Raw genomic sequence first — 12500 nt, 5'->3', positions numbered from 1 at the left:
AAAACATAAACATATTTTTTACAGATCATAACTTCCTTCTACTTTTGAAGAGCTGCTCTAACGCGGAAGTCCTTTGCTGCCCCCTAGTGGGAAGCTGGAGCACAACCTTCACTTCAACTTAATTATACTTTATCGTTAAATGTAAGGGTTAGGGTGAGGAAGAGGAAGCAGCAAGACGAGCAGGAGTAACATAAGGAGGGTAAGAACTCCACTACAGACTCTCAACGCACAGTCCTTTAGCGAGGAGAAAACTGTTCTTATTCTGACACTTTTTTACAATAAAGACATTTTCCTTGGATGCATTTCTGATTGAAAGTTGTATCTCCTTTATGCATTTTATTTTAATTTTTGGACTGAGTAGAATACAGCAGATTCCCTGAACAATTTTGTCTCTGGAAATCAAGAATCCAGTCGGACCAGTCTATCTCCTCTGTTTATTGACGTTGCAGTCAGACCTGTCTGTCTGATGCTACAGACAATAGTCATAGTTCTTCCTTTCAGGAAGTCTAGGGGACAGATGAGCTCTAGTGTCTCATGATCGGGGATTAAACCAAGACAACAATACATTAGACAAATGTCTATTGATGACACATGTGTGTTTGTGTGTTTTTTGTGTTTGTGTGTAATGAGGAGTTACAGGAGGTGGGGGAGGGAAAGAGAGATACAATGATACAGAGAGAGAGAGAGAGAGAGAGATAGGGAGAGAGAGAGAGGGAGAGAGAGGATAGAGGGAAATAAATAGAAGTGGGGTGAGAGCAACAGCAACACACTCCACAACAACACACTCCACAACAAGGCCCTCACCCACAGAGAGTTACATCCAGAAAACATTACACTTAGCCAGCTTGTCCTGGGACTCGGCCCAACACACAACAACCAAGACATCAGGCAAAACCAAATTATAAGAAAACAATAGGCAACCCAATGGCGCATTGGAAAGAATTTACCAAAAATCAGGGTAAATTGGCCTGCTACTTCTCCCTAAACAGAGAGTCCGCCGTTACAGAATACCTGACCACCGTGAACAGTAACACAGCCAGGCCATCGAGAAGGGATGCCACAGACAGAGCTGGCTCACAAGAGAAGACAGGCTGTTCTCCCACTGCACACAAAGCCAACTGGAAACAGAGCTGCACCTCCTAACTCCCTGCCAGTCATGCGAAGAAGGCTTCAGAAACACACAATTCCAACTGATTATACAGACGTGCAAGGACTTTGAAAACACTCCAGATGCTAACAAACTACCCTAACCACTACTACTACTACTACTAACTACTATCAACAGCCAGATTCATCAGTCTTTCATCACCTGATGAAAGACAAACCTTAATCCCCATAAACGGACTCATCCCACTGGACTTTAACCGCTAGCACACCTTTGTTAAACTGCACTATTTCTTCCACATTGTAAATACAGTGTTTGTACAGTGTATCTTTCATTTATCTGTTTATAGGAGATACTGAACTTCTTTATACACTTTTAGTTTTCCACAATTAGTTTTGAATATTCTACCAATTGATATGTATGTATTAAGTATCTAACGTTTTACATTTTTATACCTCCACAAATTTTTTATCTGTTATTTTCATCTGCTTTCTCTCTCTCTCATCTGAGAGAGAGAGAGAGAGAAAGAGAGAGAGAGAGAGAGAGAGAGAGAGAGAGAGAGAGAGAGAGAGAGAGAGAGAGAGAGAGAGAGAGAGAGAGAGGGTCCAGATAACGCAGAGCAACCAGGTTAAGAGGTGAACATATTCGTCACTGTGTTTACTTGGTCACTATGGTAACTTGGTAATAAGTGGCCACAAAATCCATCCATAACACTTTACAACCTTTACATGCACTGTGTGTGTGTGTGTGTGTGTGTGCGTGTGTGTGTGTGTGTGTGTGTGTGTGTGTGTGTGTGTGTGTGTGTGTGTGTGTGTGTGTGTGTGTGTGTGTGTGTGTGTGTGTGTGTGTGCGTGTGTGTTACCTCTATATCGTAGAATGCCCTGTAAAATGAAATAAATAAAATAAGTAGTTAGCCAGACACACAGACTGACAGGTTTTCTAAATAATCAAAGACTCTTTACAAAAGAGGAACACATACAGCCAGTACAGACCCTCAAACAAAAAGATAAATTAAATAAACAACACCACAACATTAGACAACACATTAAGAGAGAGAGAGAGAGGGTGGAAGTTGGCGGAGGATGATTAGACAGGTAGACACAGAAAGACAGACAGATAGACAGACAGACAGGTAGACAGGAATGTAGAAAAAATAGACAGACAGAAGGACTGACAGAGAGGTAGACGCACAGCGTTACAGACAGATAGGCCGACAGAGAGGCAGACAGATAGACACAGACAGATAGACGAACAGACAGTAAGACCGGTAACTATATCTCTGTGTCTACGCTTGGTCTTTAGGTCGAGGAGCTTTGCCGTGTTCCCCTCCATCTGACATCACTTCCTCCTCTGGCCCAACAGAACATCAGCTAGCATCGGTTCGCATCATGGTCCAGAATAACTGAAAACAAACAAAACCATATTCATGTTTGTGTGTGTGTGTGTGTGTGTGTGTGTGTGTGTGTGTGTGTGTGTGTGTGTGTGTGTGTGTGTGTGTGTGTGTGCGTGTGTGTGTGTGTGTTGGAAGGGGGGTTCTGTTAAAAGGGGTTGCGCATAAAACAGGTATGACATAAGCCAAACCCTCTGCACACACATTTGTCATTTGACCTCAAGTTATCTCTACTTGTTTTTATATATATTTATATTTTTGTTTTAACAGCAAAAGCATTATTAGGCTGATTGTATTTTGTATTCAATTTTACATACTCTTATTTACGTATTTGAGTGCAATGTTAGAGAGCTCTATATTTTTATATTTAATTATTCATAACAGTTATTTTAAATTGCAAGAGAGAGAGTGAGAGAGAGAGAGAGAGAGAGAGAGAGAGAGAGAGAGAGAGAGAGAGAGAGAGAGAGAGAGAGAGAGAGAGAGAGAGAGAGAGAGAGAGAGAGATTGAGAGAAATAGTTAGTAAAAAATACAGTAAATCAAAGAGAGAAATAAACAGATAAATAAATAAATTTAATATAGGCCTATCATCTGAACCTTCTATGGCCCAATGTGCGAACATGATATAGGCCTACTAGTCGGATATGATGGACGCAGGTGATAGAATATGCACTCGGTCCCCATCTAGCGGTTTGTCCGATGAACTGCGGGTAGAACACCTGTAGAGGCCAAACTAATATTAGTTCACATTGCTTAGGCATTTTACCATTTGCACGTGTGTGTGTGTGTGTGTGTGTGTGTGTGTGTGTGTGTGTGTGTGTGTGTGTGTGTGTGTGTGTGTGTGTGTGTGTGTGTGGGTGTGTGTGTGTGGGTGTGGGTGTGCGTGTGTTTGCGTGTGTCTGTGTGTGTGTGTGTGTGTGTGTGTGTGTGTGTGTGTGTGTGTGTGTGTGTGTGTGTGTGTGTGTGTGTGTGTGTGTGTGTGTGCGTGCGCGCGCGCCCCTGCGTGTGGGAGGGGCCAGAGCTCACCTTGAGAGTTCCGGTGAGGTGTTTTTTCATCAGACAACAAAAGGTCCCCAAACAAGGAAGTGTTTCACACTAGAAGTAGAACTAGAGCATCAACAGTTTTAAGACCGCGAGTAAAAGAGGGCAATGCTGAAAGCAAACACCAGGCCAATGGATCTCCTAGGAGTTTGGGTGGTAATTCTTCTCTTAAACACTGTTTTCCAGACCTCCTACAGTGCAGAGTGCGAATGGGATTGGAAAATTGACGCAGCGCAGGGTCTCGACCCCAGTTCCCTGGACGCCGGGGCACGTAAACTATCGGTGCTCCGCGAAGTACATGACATGGAACACTGCCAGATGGCGTGCTGCGCCGAGACCGCCTGCCAGCTCGCTATGATTGGCACCCCGGCGGACGGAACCCCGGAGTGCCAGCTGGTCAGCTGCATGCAGGACGGCCGGGACGTGTGTCTCCTCCAGCCCAGCACACAATTCAAGGTCTACCGCAAGAAGACACAGGTGGTGACGGAGCCGCAGAACACCACCGAACCCGCTCCACTGTCACCCGACGCACGGGCTCTGAGCGAGGGGAACTCCACCAACGCTGATAAGGGTTAGTTAATACCGGAGAGGTTTGTGAATGCTGATATATGTTTGGTCAGTACTGGTACAGTGTCGGCTGTTAGTGGTATGGTAAGTACCAGGGGCATTTCTAGGTTTTTGAAATATCCGGGGCTTAGCTCAGAGGGAAAGGCAATTGTTTGTATGCTTTATTGTGCAAGCACATTTTCATAATGCTTTACCTAAATACACAAAATACGCAGTTTATTATAGCTTTAAATAGCTACCTGGCTGCTGAGCTGCTTATCCCCAGATATCTAAAGTTCCATTCATGTTATTAGAGAGAGAGAGAGAGAGAGAGAGAGAGAGAGAGAGAGAGAGAGAGAGAGAGAGAGAGAGAGAGAGAGAGAGAGAGATTCACTTATGTTTTTAAACCTTTTATTTATACTTGCCAGAATAACTATCTAGAAGGACTAAGCTATTTTATTTTGAGATGCCCCTGGAATCCCAATGTTTTTTTTCTAGTGTAAAGCAAGCAAAAAAAAAAAGGTTAATACTAGAGGCTTAGGTAATACCAGCAGGGTGGATTAGTACAGGTACAGTACAAGGTTGGGTCTAGTCTAGGTTAAAGAGGCATAATGCCTGCTGCGTCACCATTGCTTTTGGACAATGCACACGATTAGGATGATTGATTGGTTCTGTGTTACTAGCACTTGTTATCTTAAAGTTGTGTAAGTAGTCTTTCTGGTGTCAGTGGAAAGCATTCAGTGTTGTGGTGTGAGGGTTGGGGATAGTTGCATTGTGCACACAAGCTATGTCCTCCACGCCCAACCACTCCTGGCATCTCACCTTTCATTCGGTGTGCTGCATAGTTCGAGGAAGATGTGGGCCATCCGGTTAGGTAACTCCTAGTGCTAATGCATTGGGTTAGTTTAGGTAAAGGGCTAGAGATTTTTTAAGTTTAGATGTTGGGTTAGTGGAGGTTATTTTCGGTATTAGGTTAGTCGTGCTTAGTGTAGGTATTAGGTTGGAGATGGTCCGTTTAGGTATTCATTAGAGATGATTAGTTTAGGTATTGGGTTTGAAATGGTCAGGGTCGATGTTAGTTTAGAAATGGTTAGTTGAGGTATTCGGTTAAGAGTATAGGAGTATCGGTCAACAACTTCCTGTTAGTTTACTCTACAAGAACCCAACAGAAACATGCCATTATTCCAAGAAACAATGTAGATCTAACATCCTGGTTTGACCCCTGACCACTTCCTAACACAATGCTCTTCTTAGGGCATCACCATTTTATAGTGCTGTCTGAAATGTGGGTGTACAATTCTAGTCCCCCACATAGTCACTGCTCAATACTCTCATTGCACCATACTATACAACTGATGCACACATATTTCCACATATCCCATGATGCAAAGGGGTTTTTCTATGTCATCCACTTCCTCCATAGAGACTTTCAGTCACACACTGGTTCTTTATACAAATTAACTGTCAAGGAGGCAGGGCAAGCCAAGGCAACTTTATTTATATAGCGCTTTTCATACACAAGGCAGACTCAAAGTGCTTCACATATAAACATTGTCACACAATAAAATAAAATAATAGATAAGTAAAAGAAAACATATGCAAAGAAATGGGTAAAATAGAAAGTTAAAAGGGTTAGTTTTAGTATTAAAATAAAGACAAAGTTAAAAAAGCTTTTTAGAAAAAGCTTTTTAGAAAGTGAAATGTATTTAAGATTAACAGAAAGCTAAAGCAAATATAAAAGTCTTCAGTCTTGTTTTAAAGGTGCTCAGAGTGGGGGCAAGTCTTAAATCCTCTAGGAGTTTATTCCAGCTATTTGTTGCATAGTAACTAAATCCTGCTTTCCCATGTTTCGTGTTTACTCTGGGGATAATTAACAGATTGGTCTCAGAGGATCTTAGTGGTCTAGAAGGCTTATGTAGTGGAAGCATATCAGTTAAATATTTTGGGCCCAAACCATAGAGGGATTTTTAGCAACATGATTTTAAAATCAATTCTCTGACCTACTGGAAGCCAATGTAATGATTTCAGAATTGGTGTAATATGTTCAAATTTTTTGGTCTTTGTTAGAACTCTAGCAGCAGCATTCTGAACAAGCACAGGAGCAATATCTAACACGGGTCAATAGTGTACTATTAGTGTCCACTACATAAGTTAAGTGAACACAGACTTTGTTTACAGAGATTATCTTTTAGATGTTTAGATCTAACACCACTTCATGAACTGGTTACCGTTTGAGATACAGCATCCCGGCTTGACTTCAACCTACCCACGTTCTTCCACAACGAGTCCCCCTGAATGAGGTTGCTCGCAGATAGCAGGTGTAGGGGAGTTATAATTAAATATAAATTAATTACTGCAGGAGGTTAATGAAGATTGGTCCTACGTTTTCTTTCTCCTAGCAGATTTGGAAGTGTGTTTGTTAAGGCTGCGTAAAAAAATCGATTTTGGATCGATTTCCTTTAAGTTTTGCAATATCGATACATAGTTATTAAATCGAGTTAATATCGAGTTTTGTTACCATTATTATTTTTTCACTTTTATAGACAATGCCTTAATGCAATTTGCAATGATGGAATGTTGTAGTTCAAGTACACTTTCACTTGCAATTCCTTTCTAATTTAAAAAATTGCACTTTTGAGACTTGAAACAGTTTTATTTGCAGCTCAAGTTTAAACTGTCCAATTTACAAGTTTTCACTTAAAACCTGTTGTTAAAGATGAGGAGAAACAATAAAGTACATATGTATTTTGTAACACAGTTTAGCCATTTTCATAATTTAAGAGCAGATTGAATCGAATTGAATCGTGATTAATCTATTCAGAACCTTTATGAATCAAAATCGAATCGATTTAGGAAATTGGCCACGATATACCCAGCCATAGTGTTTGTATCTGTAGTCACTCTTTCTCTCCCTCAGATCAGTGCAGGAGGCGTATGAAGGTGGGTTCCTGCAAGGCCGCCTTCCCACGGTTCTACTACGATATGTCCACCCAGAGCTGTCGGAAATTCATCTACGGAGGCTGTGAGAGCAACGGAAACAACTTCGAGAGTGTGCAGGAGTGTGAGACTGCTTGTGAGGGGGTCAAAGGTAACACACACAGCGATTCTGGAGGCGTTATGTTGTTGTAGAAACAAGCCCAACGTGGCTATATCAGATGGTATGCTAACACACACGTCACAGTAGCTAAAGCAACAGTAGCTCTGTGCATGCTGCCGTCAACTCTTTCAGTCCGAATTGGGTTTGCCTGTGGGTGTGGGTGGAGATGGATAGAGATCTCTCAGCCTATGCAGAGAGAGAGATTTGCATGTCTCTAAGGGAGAAAAGGAATGTTGTTAAGGAGAATGTTTGTTGTGGTATGGGACCAGAACATTCAGATGCAGGTGTTGTGTCAGGGTAAAGGCTGGTGGGGGTTGGTTTCTGGGATTAAGGTTTGCATGAGGGTTAGGGTCGGGTGTGGGTTCTACATGTTGTCTGACCAGTTTAGTCTACAAACACATGATCATATACAACACACATTCACCCGCACACAAACAGCAGCACACACTAGCGCTGAAATACGCACGTATAAAAGGCCAAATGGGTCAAAATGAAAGAATTTCCACAACTCAACGGCCTAAAATACACTGGTGGCGTTTTGGAAGTCAAATGAACTCTTCTTCACCCAGTCAACGATAACCAAAGCCAGACCACACCAGTCTATTAATGAACGCTCTATTGTTTGCGCTGTGCACTACACTATGTGGACCTAGGCTATAATCGGGGTTAAATCCATGTTCAATTCAGTGATGCACTATAGACTTACCATTGTTTTCACTTGGATCGATTTGTCTCCATTTAGTCCTCACAAAGTAACGTATGGATCAGTATCTCCACCCGCTACGACTGTGTTCAATGTGAACTTAATGTCTGTCCATATCAAATCAATAAAGATGATTATTCTACTTCATTTAAGAATGCTCGATTCTGATTGGCTGAGAGGGGTGCATTAATCCGGCATATTGCCCGCTGACTTGTCGGTTCTACTTGCTGCTGACTGAGCACAGTAGATCAATACGCCGCTTGTATAGTTTTCTATCACATACATTTCCAACATGCGGTCCATAGTAAAAATAAACCAAGGAGTGCATGTTTGATCGATAGTCATTAAAGCTGACTTGATACGGATGTAGTAACTACGTTATTAAACTAGTGATCAGATCCAGCCTTGTGTGGTTGCTATAGAAACGAGTTACCTACAGCTGAGCTAACGTTATTCACCCTAGTTCTAAAGGGAACTACTTTTCGAGGGAGATGAACTTAAACAGAGTATACATTTAATAAGCATGCAATACGAATAAGAAAAAGGCTAATTATTGAAGTATTTGAATTGTTCTTTATGTCGTCCGGCGCGAAGTAGAATAAACGGAATAATCACCTCAAGGCAGGGCAATAAACAGTTTGATATGCCCGGCTCGCGCCGCCCACGAGCCGGGCATATCAAACTGTTTATTGCCCGGCCTCTCGGTGATTATTCCTTACTTGTTGAATGCTTTGTTCACAAGAATACGGTCTACATCAAGAAGAGTAGATGTAGGTCTACAAAAACGCACATTCACTTCAGCCTTCACATAACCCCTCCCACTCCCTATACAGCCCCTCTCACTCAATATGAAGCCCCTCCCACTCAATACATAACCCCTCCCACTTACTTTACACCCTGTCCTGCTCCTAACATAAACCCTCCCAGTCCTTGCATTACCCATCCTACTCACTACATGACTCCTCCCCCACCTTCCACATGTGTGTGATCTGTAACCATGGTGATGTCCTCCCTGTCCCAGGACCAGAGCTGACCCTCCGATCCCGCCCCGTCTATGGTTCATATCCAACAGCTCCCGCTGAGGCGCCCGGTAACCCATCTCATCTCTTCATAATACTGTTACCGTGACGATAACCAATCACAGCTCCTCAAGATGCACACACACACAGACCTGCATGGAGACTAGACAAGACTCCTCCCACATCTAAATAAGCCACACCTGCATATTTGCTCATCAACATATTCCTTCCTGGCATCTGGTATACGGAACAGACAATAATAACATTCCACTCTCTCAAGCTCAGTCTCTCTGTGTCTGTCTTTCTGTGTAACCCTCTCGCTTGCTGTCTCTGTCTCCAGTTCCTCCTTCCTCCGATGTCCCTCTACCAGAGATTTCTGAAGACGATTTTGCACGTAGGTACCGGAGAGAGAGAGAGAGAGAGAGAGAGAGGGGAGAGGGAGAGAGAGAGAGAGAGATGGGCGATCAGAAAAAGAGGAAGAGAGATGGGCGATCAGACAGAGAGAATAAATATAACTGCAGACAATGAGTTCATATCCTGTCCTAACCCTGACCTCTGACCCACAGATCGCTGTGGGGTGGCGCCAGCGGTAGGACTGTGCCGTGCGGCTCTGCCTAGATGGTACTACAACAGCGACACACACACCTGTCAATCATTCATCTATGGGGGATGCGGGGGCAACAAGAACAACTACGGCAGCCAGGAGAATTGCATGGTCGCCTGCACAGGTAGAACCCGCCTCACTGCCTCTCTGGGTCTCACTCACCCTCACGAACACGGGTCTCTCGGTCTCGGGCTCTCTGTCTATTTGACTCTTTGTCTGAGTGTCTCTGTAAAGGGATGTGTTGTGGCATGTATAGTAAGTGTCCTGTGCTCTCTCATCCCATAATAGTCACTGTGTTGCCGTCTCCCAAAAAATCCAAAGGCAAAATGATTCCGATGGAACTCCAGGACAGCAAAGGTAAGCCGGGAGCGACCCACAGAGGATGCTGAGGCACTGAACATAATGTATCACCATCAGGGCTGACCCTGACCTCTGACCTCTGACCTCTAGACCACTGCCTGGTGGGCCCTGAGCCGGGTCCGTGTCGCGCAGCCTTCCCTCGCTTCTTCTACCAGCCCAGCACCGGCTCTTGCCTCTCCTTCATCTACGGAGGTTGCCGGGGCAACAAGAACCGCTACGAGACACTGGATGACTGCATGTCCAAGTGTGACGGGCGAGGTACCCATGACCTTTAACCCATGACCTCTGATGGCCTCGAACCCCCTTAACCTCTGACCCCTAGTTTGGACCCGGCCCGATGAACTGTAAACTCTGACCTCTCTCTGGTTCACAGGTCACACAGGTCAGGATGCCCAGGGGAACGTTGGAGGAAGGGACCGCTCTCCAGGTGGCAAATACCCTGATGTGTACCCTAGACGTATATACTGTATATACTCTGTTATGTACCCTAGCATATATACCCTGATGTGTACCCTAGACGTATATACTGTATATACTCTGTTATGTACCCTAGCATATATACCCTGATGTGTACCCTAGTGTATATATACCCTGATGTCTATCCTGATATCTACTCTAGTGTGTGTGTGTGTGTGTGTGTGTGTGTGTGTGTGTGGTGTGTGTGTGTTTTTTATTGTAAAAGAAAAGTCTAATTCTTAACTATACAGGAAGAATACAGCTGTATAATCACAAGGGCATAATGATACAATTAATTAACCTGAATATACCCTAATATCATAACTACCACAATATTTGACCTCCTCCGTCTTTCTGCATGGTCCTCCAGCATTCTTCCTCGTTGGTACCCTGGCGGTGATCTCTGTTCTGGTTCTGACCAGTCTGATCATGATCACCCTCCACCGCAACAAAGTCCTACGCCGCAGCACCACAATCAGGTCAGTCACCCGATCACACGCAGCGCCTCAAACACACGCAGCACCTCACACACACACGCGCAACTTACCCTGAACCCGTAACCAGAAGGAGCCGACAGAGCTTTGCACTGACCTGATCTGGTCTCCCCTCCGCAGTGACAAAGAGGAGCTGCTGCCCGAGCAGGGAGAGCACTCATCCCTGGAGTCTCTGTCCGTCCCAGAGAGCCCCAGGGCGGGCAAGGTGTAATGCCAGGGCCCGGCTTCACGCTCGGCCCTGAGCTCGGGTGGTCTCCTGGGCTCCTGTGATAGAGCTTTTCTTCATTTGTGTGAAACTGTCAACGTACTACTGCTACTTCCACTCGAACTACTACTACTCTGAAACAGGACGGAGCCACTTTCCACTGTTGTCAATGTAAGCCTGTTGTGTAGCCTTCCTCTCGACCTGTCATGGAGGCACTCGTTCTGCCATAAATGAGTTTGAACTCTAAGCCCACGTATGTTTCTCAGGTACTATTTAGAAATGAAAGCTGTTAACGCGACCTTGGTATGACCTCTAACCCTAGCCTGCTGGCATGCCCGTGTAGAACGAGCCAGAGATAAACTTCAATTTATTATTCTATGAAATACAATAATTTTTCTGAAAACAAACGCTTAAGAAGGAACCTTTTTTATTTTTTTATCTGTATTTCTTTTATCGGTTAATCAGCCCTAGCTTCTATGGGCTACAGACCTGAAGGATGTTGTGAAATGCTCTTTTAAAACTGTTACTAATTGCTTTTAATAGAATCTTAACCTGTGACATAATTTTTCCTCAATGAACAATCTGAATGTAAATGATTTGTTAGTGTTGTGGACTGGACACCACTCTGATTTTTTTCACATGTGCTTCAAACAGACAAATCATTAAATGTTTGTGTCCCTTATTATCGTTGTGCTGACCTCTGTATATTCTCTTCAATAAAAATGGACCTCTCAATCTCTTTGTCACCTGGGGGTTTCTTAGGTTGGGCTGGTCGGGGGGGGGGGAGCGTGGTAATGTTTTTTCCTGATCACCTTTAGCCGCCTGTAACTAACAGTGGCCAGCAGAGGGCAGTAGCTACCAGAGGTTGGTTTTATGAGAAGACCCATCATAAAAAAACCTACAATATATACACACTTACTGTGTATATTACTTGTTTCATATCTGCCATTCCCCACAATGCTATAATGCCATAACTAATTAATATCATACTTTGTAAAAAATATAGCAGGTAACCTTCAAATAGGGTTTGATCACAAATCAATCAGATTAAGTCCTGCAAATAGTTAATCGGGTGAAAGCAGATTGTATCATGTCATCAACTGCTAGAGGTAGCCTACTCTGGGCCTGAGAATTTAAACCTCCATGAATCACCAGATTTGGGTTCATGGATCAAGGTTCAGATCGACCGATCAGATCGTGTTTCATTAATTCACTAAAGTGTAGGATAGGATGACCCTGATCCAGATTAGACATTTCAAGATGACAAGGTCCTGATTATCAGTGCTGTCAGCCTTCATAGCTTCACCTTCGTAAATTAAATTATATATATAATAAGAACAATAGGCACAACACTATTGAACTCTGGACTGTGATAATCCCAATACGCCCCCCCCTTCCCCCCGATCCCCCAAACGCACACACACAATAATTTAGATGCACGGTATTCTCGAGGAGAGCTTGCAACATTTTAATTTCATTGCC

General features: G+C 43.6%; 1 protein-coding gene across 1 annotated transcript; it reads left to right on the top strand.

The window, feature by feature from the left end:
• Window positions 1–3533: 3533 nt before the first annotated feature.
• Window positions 3534–11753, top strand: spint2 (serine peptidase inhibitor, Kunitz type, 2). The gene is made up of 10 exons (XM_030337214.1): window positions 3534–4105; window positions 6998–7168; window positions 8902–8970; window positions 9240–9293; window positions 9466–9627; window positions 9792–9860; window positions 9954–10121; window positions 10237–10290; window positions 10690–10798; window positions 10934–11753. Exons 1-10 carry the CDS (start codon window positions 3643–3645, stop codon window positions 11022–11024), a joined length of 1410 nt encoding a protein of 469 aa, XP_030193074.1. The 5' UTR covers window positions 3534–3642; the 3' UTR covers window positions 11025–11753.
• Window positions 11754–12500: the final 747 nt, after the last annotated feature.

This window comes from Gadus morhua, chromosome 16, assembly GCF_902167405.1.
Source record: "Gadus morhua chromosome 16, gadMor3.0, whole genome shotgun sequence".
Classification (NCBI taxonomy): domain Eukaryota; kingdom Metazoa; phylum Chordata; class Actinopteri; order Gadiformes; family Gadidae; genus Gadus; species Gadus morhua.
This window is presented reverse-complemented; position numbering and strand designations above follow the sequence as displayed.